This window comes from Dendrobium catenatum, unplaced genomic scaffold (genome assembly GCF_001605985.2).
Source record: "Dendrobium catenatum unplaced genomic scaffold, ASM160598v2 fragScaff_scaffold_879, whole genome shotgun sequence".
NCBI classification, from domain to species: domain Eukaryota; kingdom Viridiplantae; phylum Streptophyta; class Magnoliopsida; order Asparagales; family Orchidaceae; genus Dendrobium; species Dendrobium catenatum.
This window is the reverse complement of record NW_021319341.1, coordinates 1,824,353-1,837,743: the sequence shown is the minus strand read 5'-3', so window position 1 is coordinate 1,837,743 and position 13,391 is coordinate 1,824,353. Positions and strand designations below refer to the sequence as shown.

General features: G+C 35.9%; 1 protein-coding gene across 2 annotated transcripts in view; it reads left to right on the top strand.

Moving 5' to 3' along the window:
- LOC110097111 (CLP protease regulatory subunit CLPX1, mitochondrial) overlaps positions 1–13,391 on the top strand; it is a 32,260-nt gene that overhangs the window by 9,806 nt on the left and 9,063 nt on the right. For both annotated transcript variants that reach the window (XM_020823353.2, XM_020823352.2), the window contains exons 4-7: positions 47–126; positions 2,959–3,009; positions 4,822–4,896; positions 4,981–5,058. In XM_020823353.2, coding sequence (XP_020679012.1) covers positions 47–126; positions 2,959–3,009; positions 4,822–4,896; positions 4,981–5,058 — 284 coding nt within the window. The remainder of the gene's footprint in view (positions 1–46; positions 127–2,958; positions 3,010–4,821; positions 4,897–4,980; positions 5,059–13,391) is intronic.

Genomic DNA, 13,391 nt, shown 5'->3' with positions numbered 1-13,391 from the left:
GATGCTAATGGTTTTGTGATTATTGGCTCATTCTTTCCAAGAACAGGGAAGACATTACTTGCAAAAACATTGGCACGGTTTGTGAATGTACCTTTTGTCATTGCAGATGCAACAACTTTGACTCAGGTAAAATATATGTTCTTAGGTATAATCGATATTGACATATTTTGTGTTATCTGCTCTCTTATGTTGGTGATATTCATCACCAACGTTAGTATTTGAAACTCTGAAAGAAACCTTTCTGGTGTTCTCTAGTTATTGTGTTTTGAAATCTTAGTTTTAAAATTTAGGGATCTAAATATCCATTTCTTTTTGCGAAGTACTTATGTTATAATTCTCTCATTTTCTAACTTCTATCAGACAATTTGCCGAATGAACTTTATTAATAATTTTCTTATTTTGATGCTAACAATGAGCTTGAATGACAAAATTATACATGTGCAGGTACGAAGTTGGATGAATTTAATCAGTTTTATGCTTAAGTTTATGCATAGAGCGTTGTAGTTTGAAATGTTGGTTGCTGGATCCTCACAAGTATATCTATTACATTGACATAGCCATGGTATTTGCTATGGATGCATGCATCGTTTAAGGCCAAGGGTGCTATATGCCTTGGTGTCAAAAACAACCAATGAACCAATACAAATTCAGCAAACAACAGATTTTTATTGATACGAAAGGAACTGAACAAACAAGATACAATTGTCCTCTTTTGAGAGGAGGCCTGTCTCTCCCAAACCCTAGACACCGCTAGGATTCCTCACAAAAATAGTGGACAACAAACACTTACTAAGTTCTCCATACAAAACATACCATAAAGCCTACTAATTGTAGCAAACAATAAGCAACAAATTTCAAGACAGCCCTCTCTCAATTCCTTCTTAAATCCACCCCAAATCTGCCCTCTCCAATTAGGAAACATCTTGTAATTAATTCCCTCTAAATCAGCCCTTTTTAATTAAGAAACATCTTCTAATTAATCCCCTACAAATCTGAGTTCAAATTAGATCTCTTGCTCTAGATAATTCTCTCTAATTGTAATTAAAATTTTCCTAAATAATTCCCCTTTGATTAAAAACCTTCATAAATAGCTTCCTCTTAATTAGGAAACTTCATGATTCCCTTCCAATCAAATCGGTCGGTCCATCAATACTCCTCTCCCAAAGTGCCACCTTGTCCTCAAGGTGGAATAAAGGAAAGTAGGAAACTGTTGTTGAAGCAATGGACTGAAAAAAGGACTGTCACTGAGTTGAATGATCCCTGCCTCTATTATCTCCCTGATCAATCTCTCGATCTCCTCCTTCTGGAGTTAGGGAGAACGGTATGGATGAACATTGATATGTGAGACTTCTTCTTTCAAAATGATAGCATGCTAGTGTTCTCGTGGAGGAGGCAACTCCTGAACTTGTTGGAATACCTCTCGATACTATTGTAGGAGTGGCTGAATCATGTTTGGTGCTTCTATCTTCTCCCCATCTTCTTCTCATTCTAAACTCTACAGCTCCACCAAAAATTCCACTCTTTCACCCTTTCCCCTCCTTGGAAGTGGCTCCAAAGGTGACATATCATCTTCTTCCCCCAAAATTTTAATCTCCCAATCATCCCTCATCGAACTCCTCCCGATCTCCTTTCCCTTAGATTCGGCCAAGGGGATTCCGGTCAAATATTTGTTAGGTTTCTTCACATCCGATGTGAGTTGCTCTATCTTCCTTTCCAACGCCTCCACCTTTGCTGCCACAGGTCCCAAAAAAGTGCTCTGATACCAATTTGATATGCCTTGGTAGAAAAAACAACCAACGAACCAATACAAATTCAAGAAACAACAAATTCTTATTGATAAGAAAGGAAATACGAACAAACAAGATATAATGGTCCTCTTTTGAGAGGAGGACCACCTCTCTCAAACCCTAGATGCCGCTAGGATTCATCACAAAAACAATGGACAACAAACGCTCACAAAATTATTCATGCAAAACATAACATAAATCTTACTACTTATAACAAGCAATAAGCAACAAATTTAAAAACAGCCCTCCCTCAATTCCTTCTTAAATTAGCCCCCAAATCATCCCTCTTTAATTAGAAAACATCTCCTAATTAATCCCCTCCAAATCAGTTCTCAAATATGCCATTTTTATTTAGGAAACATCTCGTAATTTAATCCCCTCCAAATCAGAATTCAAATTAGATCTCTTGCCATAAATAATTTTCTCCTAATTGTAATTAAATTTTTTATAAATAATTCCTCTTTGATTAAGAACCTTCCTAAATAGCTTCCTCTTGATTAGGAAACTTCTTAATTCCCTCCCAATCAAATTGGCTGGTCTATCAAGTGCATATGATTGTCAAGTGCTGAAATAAAAAGTGGATCATAGATGGATAAGATAATAATCTAAATTATTGAAAAAACAAGGACTAGCACAAATTAAAGAATGAATGAAGAATGTTGATTTTTAAAGCTGACCTGAATAGTTGCTAGAATGCTAATGATGATGATGACGAAGTTGATTGTACTTCCTTTTCTACAAAAAAATCACTGGACACCCTTGCATATTATCTTGTTTGGATTTGTATGTTTGATTTCCCAACATTTTATAAACTGCCAGTGTTACCTATTGTTTTTTTTTAATGTTTATTGCATATGCAAACTGATATCAAGAGTGATCTTATTATTTTGTTATATATTCCATTTGTAGCTCAGCTTGCTTATACAACATGCAGATTTAGTTTCATTCTTGGTCATTAACTATAGCAGCTATAGCTTCGCTAAATGATTGTTTTTTTTATTGGTTAAGTAGAATTCGTAGCTCTTTTTATATATATAATAAATGGAGCAAGCACCACTGAAGAATTTGTTTGTCTTCAAATCTTTTTGCATTTCTCCTAGATAATTTTGTTGCTCTTGCCTTTTCTTTTTATTCTCTACTTAGAAGATTTAATGCTAGCAAAATTTCCCAGGCAGGCTATGTTGGGGAGGATGTTGAGTCAATATTGTACAAGTTACTTGCGGTATGATCTATGGACTTCCCACATGAATATTATTTTGTTCTTTTTATTTGATTTTAAATTGTTGAAAATTATTTTGAATACTGGAAAACTGGAAGTATTTAGGATATTTAGTTAACATTAATATTCTGGTTGACTTGCTGAACAGCACTTATTTCATTAATATTTCTTGAAATTTTAGAGGATATTTTTATATATATTATACATATATGACATATTTTTTTAGTTAAACTTAAATCATATCAAGTAAGAATTGTAAACAAATGTAATGCATTCAAAATCAATTATAAAATATGAATTATTTAAAAAATAACTTAGAACTTGATATTAAATTGAAAAGAAACTCATGCCTAATTTTAAAGCAAACTTCCAATGTGAACTTGTAAATTATAATTTATAATCCTTTCTATTATGCATAGGAATTAACGAAACTTTAATAGTATTGTAATAGTTTGATGTTAAATTTTGGAATTTCAAGAATGCATAAAATATAGGTGGTTCCATGTTTGTAGGGGTAGTTGGTGCTTGTGTGGATGAGGGAGTGGCTAACCTCTTATTTTTAGGATAATTGCTGATGCGACAGTTTTGGTTGATTTGGCACCCTACTTGGCCGTCCCCTAATGTTGGAGGTTATTCATATTGACTTCCTTTGGATCCAACCAAGTTATGAGTCCAAAAAGAGTTAATCTTGGCCGACTTTAACAACCGGATAATCTTGAATTGTCTCCAAACCTGACTCTGATACTATTATATAATATTTTGATTGCTTCTATAATCAATTCTCTAACATCTACAAGTGATTTCACAGCCCCAAAATATCCTATCACAAACAAATTTTATAATCCCATCCACATGCTATCGTCCAAGGATTGCTTTAGTTTGATTGGTTTGCCTTATTCTCTCCACCATCTAACTTACATTCTACTGCTTATACTACCATGACCTATAATATATATGGACCAATTTTACAGCCAATTCAACCCTTTGGTGCATTTTAATTCAAGGCCATATCATAGTTATGGCAATACCAGCCCTAATTTTCTCCCTCCCTTTTAATTGATCTTAATAAATTGTTGTCTGAATTGGGATCTAATGAAAGCCATGGTTGTAGCGAAACTCATTAGCGCTACTCACATGCTCTTCTAGCATGCATTTTTGTGCTTGACGGCGTGCTATGCGCTCTCTGCAACCAACCAACCAACCAACTAGTGATATGGATCTGCTTCATCCCTGGATTGTATTGCTGCTATTGGCTTTTGAAGCGTACTTCAAAGTGTGCTTTTGACAAAACTGTGAGATAGCTTTCATCTTAGCTTATCTGATGCAGCTTAACAAGATTAGCAAGGCTGATAATATATCTTTTAAAACATTTTTGAAGCTTGTACTCTGCCCATATGGGCTTAGAACCCATTCTAGGTGCATTGGATTTTCTTTTATAAAATCATACTTACATTAAATTTCAGTTCGTATTGTATAATTTCCATCTAGCTAAATCCTTGGAATAGTGAAAATATCAAGATAACTTGATTTCACTTGCAGTAAAAAACTGGTTTCCATTCATTGATGTAATTAACCCATGGGTCTAACTTCTGAATGCATTATTTATACTAGATTGTGCGAGGCTATTATTGCACTTGTTGCATATTTGATAATTTAAATATTGTTCTTGAAATAATTTAAATAAGCATAATTTCTAAGAGCGCGTTCATTATGGAGTTCATCAATCATAAAATCACGATATTTATTCTATCCTGCATTTACTGGACCCACTCCCTCGTTTAATTATGTGCCTGCATCTTATTTCGTTGTCTCTAGGTTGCTGACTTCAACGTGCAAGCTGCACAGCAGGGTATTGTGTACATAGACGAAGTTGATAAAATTACTAAGAAGGTATTGTGATTTACCAAGCAAGTACTTCAACATATATTATCATTTAGATGGTGTCAATTCCTGCAGTGGTTCTTTAATATGCAGGCTGAGAGTCTAAATATTAGTAGAGATGTATCCGGTGAAGGCGTGCAGCAAGCATTACTGAAAATGCTTGAAGGAACTGTAAGTAATCAAATTCCGTTTTTTATTCTAAGAGTTGATGCTATTCTATTCTTTTATGTCTGCTTGATTGCATAATTTTATATGCTAATAAGTAAAATTGGTTCTTTTTTGAAAGTTCTACCTCTTTGAGCTTTCTATTTTTCACTCGTTCTAGAGAATATGCTGTGTAATAGCATCCATAAGACAATATGGCAGCAAATTGTTTTATATTGATTTCATTTTAATCTCTTCAGTATATCTGACTGGATTCTCATGTAGTTCCCAAAATATTGTTGAGATATTTTGATTTATCAGTTTGAAAAATCTGAAGAGTGTCGATTTATGGTACTCTTTGGAACTATTTTTGTTGGTTCGTTTTTATCTGTTTCTGAAGTGTATTTTATTTTATTTCCTCCAAAATTAGGAGAAATCTTGAAAGCTGTTCTGCGTTGTTTTGAATGCATAATTTTATTTTCCTATTCTCAACTGGCGATATTCTACCATTATCTAAAATTCAATAAATATATCCCAGCGATTTACTCAAGAGTATTATATTAATCAGAACAATATATGCGGTTTCCTAACGAGGCTAAAAAAAAACTTTATTCAGATGCAAACCAAAGAATAGCCTATTTCATAGGGTGTTTGAAGCTTGCAACTCCTGATTTTGATTTTTGAAGCACTGGTTACTTGAGAATCGCTAAACCCTTGAAGGAGAACTTTTTAAGGCCTAGCTTCCTTGAAAAATGTTTTACTGGTATTTGGAAAGCTTTTTTTCTTTCTTGTAAAGATTGACTTCTGACAGTTCTGTAAAAGAAACATTTATCAGTTGGATTAATGATGTAGAACGGAGGGGGAGTGTAATAAAAATTAAAGATCTAATATTTCATCTCAAATTTTTCTTAATTAATGGATTTGAATTTGAAATTCAAACAAGAAAATAGAGGAATTAATTTTCTCTTTAATTGGGGCCTTTAATTAGGAAGAAAATCATTAGGATAGATGATGTAGGCAGGGGGGGTGGTCAAAACAAGTTGGGTTGTATTTCTTTTTTGAGTTTCTTTATCTCTACTAAAAATCAGCTCATAAATGCTTTCCCACTACTTAGTCAGCTCATAATTTGGCTTTAATTAGGTTCATTCCCACTTGCCTTTGACTCTTTGATTTCCTCCCCTATGCTACCTCTTCCCATTCTTGTGTCTCTTTGATTTATTCCTTGTGAATAAAATCTGTGCTGGCTTCCTTTTCAGTTTCTTCTCCCAGGTTGCTTTTCCGCAACTCTCTTTAGCCCATTTCCTGGCTTCGCTCCTCTAAGTCCTTCCCTGGCTGCTTTCCCGTGGCTTTCCTGGCTGTGCTTCCCGTGGCTTTCTTTGTTGTTTCCTGTGCAGATTTTGGGTGCTGTTTTGCCCTGTTTTCTGTGCAGTTTTTGGGGGCTGTTTGTGGTGTCTTTTGTCCTTCCTCTTCCCCTTAATTGGCTGTGCTTCCCGTGGCTTTCCTTGTTGTTTTCTGTGCAGATTTTAGGGGCTGTTTGTGGATGTATTTGGCCTGATTTTTGGGTGGTTTTTATGTCTTTTGGCCTTCCTCTTCCCCTTAATTAATTGGTTTAATTAAGTTATTATGTGGCTGTTTGTCTCCCCTTTCTCTCCTATAAATATGTAAGTGTCATGTTTTAAAAAACGTTGTTGTGTGCTGATTTTTGGAAAGAAACATGAGGTTTTTCTTGGATAGCTTGCGAGCTATGCCTTTTCTTCCTCTCTTTGACTAGGAAAGCTTGCGAGCTTCTCCACCATTTCTTCTCGGCTTTTAATCTACTTCTTCTATCCGCAAGTGACCACCCAACTTTATCCTTCTTCTTGACGATTGAAATGCAAGTTTAGGTGTCTTTATTTATTGTTTGTAAGTGTCAAGAGTTGTAAGTGTCATTTTTATATTATAAAAGTGTCTTTTTGAGTATTTTATGTATTTTCTTATCCTACGAAGAGTCTTTATTTTGCTTGCAAAAATTTGGGATTTTCCCAAATTTTTGCTTGCATCAATAAAGGGGAGGAGGAGGGGGCGGCCAAAGGAGGGAGGAAAGATGTCCACTTTCGATGTATGTTGATCATAGCATTAAATGTGATGTGGTAATTAAATCTGAAATTAATTTAAGATTTGGAGGGATTGAAGGGGCTTCCTAAATTAGATCTATTGATTATAAAAAGGGTTTGAAATTCAAATTTATTTGGATTCAAATTAGAAACTTTCCAAGTTAACAAAAGATTAATTTAGGAAGGTAATGAAGATGCTATTTTGAATTTGAAAATTCAAACTTGTGCATGAAGAGGGGGGCGGCAGTTTCAAGGAGAGAGTGGGAGGGAAAGTAATTCAAAGGGGTTTCGTAAATAGAACCAATTAAATTAAAGATGTGATTTAACAATATGTTTTTAATTTAATTATAATAGGAGATTGATTGAAGAATTGAAAACTTTCCAAATATAACTTATACTAAATTAGGAAAGATTTCAAATTTGAATTTGATTTCAAACTTGGATTAATAATCCTTCCAAATCTTACAAAAACTATATAAGGAAAGGAGTAAGGGCTAGGGAAAATTTTGGAAACAAGGCTAGGGGAGGCCGGCGGCTAGGATCTAGGTTAAGGTTAGGTGGCGGTGGGGTTCAAGGCTGAGCTAGCCGGCGGTTGGGGTGGGGGTGTTGGGAGGAGAAACGAAAACTTGTAGTGGAGTGGGGATTGGAGCCGGCGATAGAGAGAAGGGGGAGGTGGTGGCCGAGAGTTGGAATAAGGAGAGAAAAGAGAGAGGGAAGGAGATAGGGAAAAAATATAAACTGTGAGCCTGGACACATCCTGCGGCTGACGGGTGATGCGACGCCCTCACATAGGGACTTCAACCACGAGCCTGGACACATCCTGCGGCTGGTGGATATTTCATTGCCCTCACATAGGGACTTCTACTCTCCTAAGAACTCCCATAGCTTTTAAGAACAAAATGTAGAAACAATTTTTTTTTTATTAATCTATCATTGTCTAATATAAGAGCAAGGGCCTCTATATATAGGTCTTAAAAGAAACTAAAAAATAATTTTGTCCCTTGAGCTTACATAAGACAACGCTCTTAAGTAAGGGTAAAAATGAAAAATGCATAATTAAATAAAAAATATAGAATTAATACACTAAGATAAAATGGAGGGATCTCGGCCGTCGATCTTCATCTCTTCCTTTGATTAATGTTCACTGTCGGATGTCCGCATCAATTAATGAAGTTGTAATTCATGCGAAAGGCTACCTACTGGAAAGTAATTAATATTTGTAATCCTCCAAACTAAGCTATTATGATAAAGTTATGACAGTTCTGTAAAAATAACATTTATCAATTGGATTAATGAAGTTGTAATTCACGTAAAAAGCTACCTATTATTGATAAGAACATCAACATAAGATTTCGATGCGTCTACCATCGGATGAATCATAGATCGATAGCTATGATTCAGAGTCTCTATTTATGATGCATATATGTATTTCTTTTATGTTTATTTCAGTTTTACTATTCTACTCTTGTGAGCGATATCTTTTATGTTGTAGCCCCGAGGACATATAAGTCTTTTTTATTTTCTTGATTTTGGAGGCCTATATATTAAGGCCTTAGTCATTGTATTAGGGTTAATGATGATTTGAATAAAATTTCTAGCATTTGTCATTCTTCTTTTTTGTCAGCTCTTAAGAGAAGAGAAGGCATCACCCATTAGTTGCCCGACTGCGGTTCGTATTTGTTGTTATTTTCTTTTCCCCTTCCCCTTTCCCCACCGTCGGCCACCTTCTTCTTGCTTCCTAACCCGTTGGCCTCCTCTCCATCTCCACCCATACCACTGGCTCCCTTCTCCCCTCCACGATAAACCACCACATCCCCTTCCCACACCACCCTAGCCAACAACCCAACCTTCCCCCACCAGCCTCCTCCTTGCCGGTCCCTTAAGCCCTAGCCAATCTCCCCTAACCTATGGTCTAACAAGCCCTTCCCCATAGCCGCCAGCCTCTTCTCCATAAATTTGAATTTCAAATTCAAAATAACCTTTTAATTACCTTCCTAAATTAGCCTATTGTTAGTTTGGAAAATTTCTTAATTTGAATCTCAAACCTTTCATGATTAACAAATCTATTTTTGAAAACCTTCCCCTAATTACCCTAAATCTGAAATTAATTTCAGATTTGATTCCCAATCTCATTTAATGCTTTAGTCGACATACATCGAATGTGGTCACCCTCTACCTCCTTCCTTGGCTGCCCCCTTCTCTCCCCTCCAGTCAAATTATTTCCTTCCTAAATTAAGGGCTCCAATTAAGGAGATAATTAGCCCCTCTTCCCTTCCCATATGTCGGCCCCTCTCTTCCCCCTATCCTAATTAATTCCTTCCCTATTAAGAGCTCCAATTAAGGGGCTAATAAACCACCTCTCTCTCCTCCTTCCCTCCTTGTTTGAATTTTAAAATTCAAATCCCTCAATCATAAGAAATCTGAAATTTAATTTCAGATTTTTCCTTTTAATTCCTTTCCCTCCCTTACCCAACACTTGACATCTAAAACCTAAAGAGATCTCCTTTCCCTAGCCTTGGTCGAACCCACCATCCTACCTCCTCCATTATTTCCCTATTCCCTTGCTACACATACAACCCAAGGAAGAAGGTACGCTACCTCTCGGTCTACCTCCTCTATGGATGGCCGATCCCGAGCATGACCATGGATTCGTCTACGACCATCAAGGCTTAGTGGATATTCTACAATCCCCTTTCTTTGACCTCAATCTGGAAGTTGACAACACCGTCAATGAATACGTCGACCACATCCTCTTCACCCTGACATCTTCTATTGAAGAACACATACCCTCCCGACATTGTGCGAGTCATCGGACATCCACCCGTGTCTTTCCCTCCTGCTAATCTTTCGTGGATCAAGACCGTAGTTGTCCTCTTTCATTCGGTGACATCTCTAGGATTGCTGAAGTTGTTCTTCCGCTAACCCCACTATGTAGAGTAAAAGAGAGGGAAACTCGAAGGTGAATTTTCTAGTTATTAAACGGTGGATTTTGTTATTCAGCATCTAGTGTTATTACGAATTTTGCTCTTATTTTAAATTGTTATGTTAATCTTTTGTGTAACTGGCTACCAAAGCATAACTGCAACTAAGAAATTCTAGATCCTTATCTTGGTGAAACATTGAGCTTACAATTATCAAAGCTTCACAATTTATTATTAATTTCTAAGTAATTCCTATTTCCATATATATTTCACATCAATTAGAAAGTAATTCATATTTGTAATCCTCCTAAGTACTTACAAATGAACTTTTTTAACAAGGCGCTATTATGATAAAGTTAAGAAATCACCTCGAAAAGTTTTGCTGTCAACGATTACTCATGCATTCTGCATCTTGTGCATGTAGACCATTCTTAATATTTTTTTCTGAAACTAAAGATGTTTAAATGCTCATAGACTGTTAGCTGGCCTGTAAAATAACTAGGAAGGAGAGGGGATGGTGAGAAAGACTCCTTTAATGTCCCAAAGCGATTCTAATCTATGGCTCTACATTTTTGGGCATGGAAGTTCTTGCACTAATGAGAATTATTCTTAGTATGGTTTGAATTATTGATTGGCATAATGGGAAGTAACTAATTAGGTCAACTAAAAAATTAGAAAGTTAATCAATGATCCAATGGGAGTATCTATTAAAGTTAATGGATGAATGGGTGAGACAATTTTAAATGTGCAATAAGTTATGTACACTGAGGCGTGCTTTAGAGAGGCGCATGCAAAGTGCCTTAAGACTATAGCCTTACATGGGGAAAAAAGAAGCACAAGTCTCAAACAAGTGAGGTATGCCTTGAGGCATTTTTAAAGTGGTGCATGCCTCTATTTTTATTTTTTAATGTAGTGTATTAAAAGGAAAATAATAGCCAAAAATCAATAATTTTTTAGATTGAGAGGATTTGACACAAGCGAATAACGATGGAGACGAGGAAACAATCAACTATGATGAGTCTTTTAATAAAAATCCTCCAAGTGATGGTGATAGAAGAGAATTTCGAATTCGGAGTCCTAAAATCGTAACTAGATAATTTTAGGACATGTTTACATGTTTATTTTAGACTAATTATTTATGTTGATTTGTTTATCTTAAACTTTGTTAAATTCAGAGAATTGGAGAGGGAAAAGGCTTTTTTTATTGCACAAAATTATCCCTATTTATAGATTTATACAAGATGTCTTAATAAAGAAACAAATAAATACATAATCATGTATAATTGCCTTAATACAATCCTTCCTAAATCAGCCGCTCAATATATAGAAGGAGATTGGCGTGATCTAGGTGAGCCTCCATTGGATCCCCGTGCTGGCTGTGGGATCAAAGGTCAAGGGACAGCTGAGATTTAATAGCGTGATCCAGGTGAGGTTCCCTTGGATCCTTATGTTGTTCGTGGGATCAAGGGCTAAGGGATGATTGAGATTTTAACACTCACCCGCAAGTTGGGGAATACAGATATGTCATTCTCAGCTTGGTAATTTGTCCAAAAAAAAGTAGAGTTATCAAGTCCTTTGGTGCACCATAGAGTCTCCATTTGGTCAAAACTTTAGGAGAAAGTAGCTTCAGACATTGCAGTGGCAAAGGGTAGCAATGACTGCTATATTAAGCAGGGCAACATTAAAGGTTGTATTGAGTATAGATAGGATAACAACCACAAGGCATGACCGACAATGAAGGCACGACAATAAAAAAAAAATGTTTTTAGGGTTGCAGCAAGCTTTAAGGACAGTAGCAGAAAAAAATAAATCTGAAGCGGCTCAGCAATTGGCAAGCAAATCTCCTCCCATCTGATTGAGCCAGCCTTCAACCCAATGCAAGTGATGTAGGCAAAGGGGGTCAAAACATGAGCCTAATTTTTGGGTTGTAATTTTGTTGAGCTTCTATGTCCCCTACTAAAATTAGCTCATTAATGCTCAATTTGGTATCAGGAGGAGATTATGATGAGTTTTTTGGAGCAAAAAACCTGAGGGGTTTTCTTCCTTCTTTGGAAAAGCTTGCGAGCTTGTTCCATGCTTCCTTTCCCTCTAGGAAAGCATGTGAGCTTGTCCTATCTTCGTCTTGGCTTCGAACCTCTTTCTTCTCTCCACAAGTTTAACACTAATTATATCTTTCTTCTTGTGGAAATGCAAGTTTAGGAATTTATGTCAAAGTTTGTAACACTCGTTTTATAATATGAAAGTTGTCTTTTGTTCAAGTGTTGTGTAATTTTATTTAAGTTTTTTGTATCGATATATGGTTGTAAGTGTGAAAGTCCTAGTTTTTACTATTATTTTCTAGGATGTTTAAATCTTGTAATATGTTTGCAAAAATTGGGGTCTCCCTATATTTTTTGCTTGCATTAACAAGGCCTCTGATCCCTTTGGCCTTATCGCAAGGAGTGCATGTCTTGCACTCTTTCTTGTCTTGACCTTAAACTCTCATGAGAGGGAACTCTCAGCTCTTTCCATATGCAAGCAAGAGGAGATCCTGTGACCGACTTCTCTTGCTTCTGCTCGATCGAATCTGGAAGTTGCACGCAAGAGGGAGCCCTCTCGCTCAATCTCATTTCGGCCTTGGACGTACGAAGGAAGCAGAAGGACCAATATTCCTTAGAATTCTGGCAATGAAGGCTGGTGGTGGAAATCTGTATTCCTCATAATTCCAGTAATGAAGGCTGATGATGGGAACCTGTATTCCTTAGAATTTGACAATAAAGGTTAGTGGTGGAAACTTGTATTTTTTAGAATTCCAACAATGAAGGCTAGTGGTGGGAATCAACATTTTAAAAGGCGAAATCGGGAATCGAGGCGTTTTGGCTAAGCAAGGCGAGGCATAAGCCTCGAGGCGAATCGAGGCGTAAGCCTAAAAAATTATAAAAATAAAGCCATTTAAAATTATGAATAATGACAAAAATGTCAAAAAATAACAAAATATTACATCAATTGTGAATTTGATGATTTGTTCTAAAATAATATTAGTATATTAAGGAAAAGAAGATTTAAAATAAACTCACTTAAAAATAAAACATCCCTTTAGGATCAAGACCCAATGCAGGCTCATCATCACTTTGATTTTCTTCAGAAGAATCTTCATAATTAATGTCAAAGTCATCCTCAAACTCTTCTTCATCTATAATATTTTTTCCTTTATCCCTATATCAGTTAATATTTCGTTAGCTCTAGAATGAAACAATAATAGTATAAAAAAATAATTCATTATATTTAAGAATATCTTTGAATTTTTTTGAAGCTCCAATCTCACTTTGTTTCTTTCTTTTATATACATGAGTAGTTGCTTCACTGT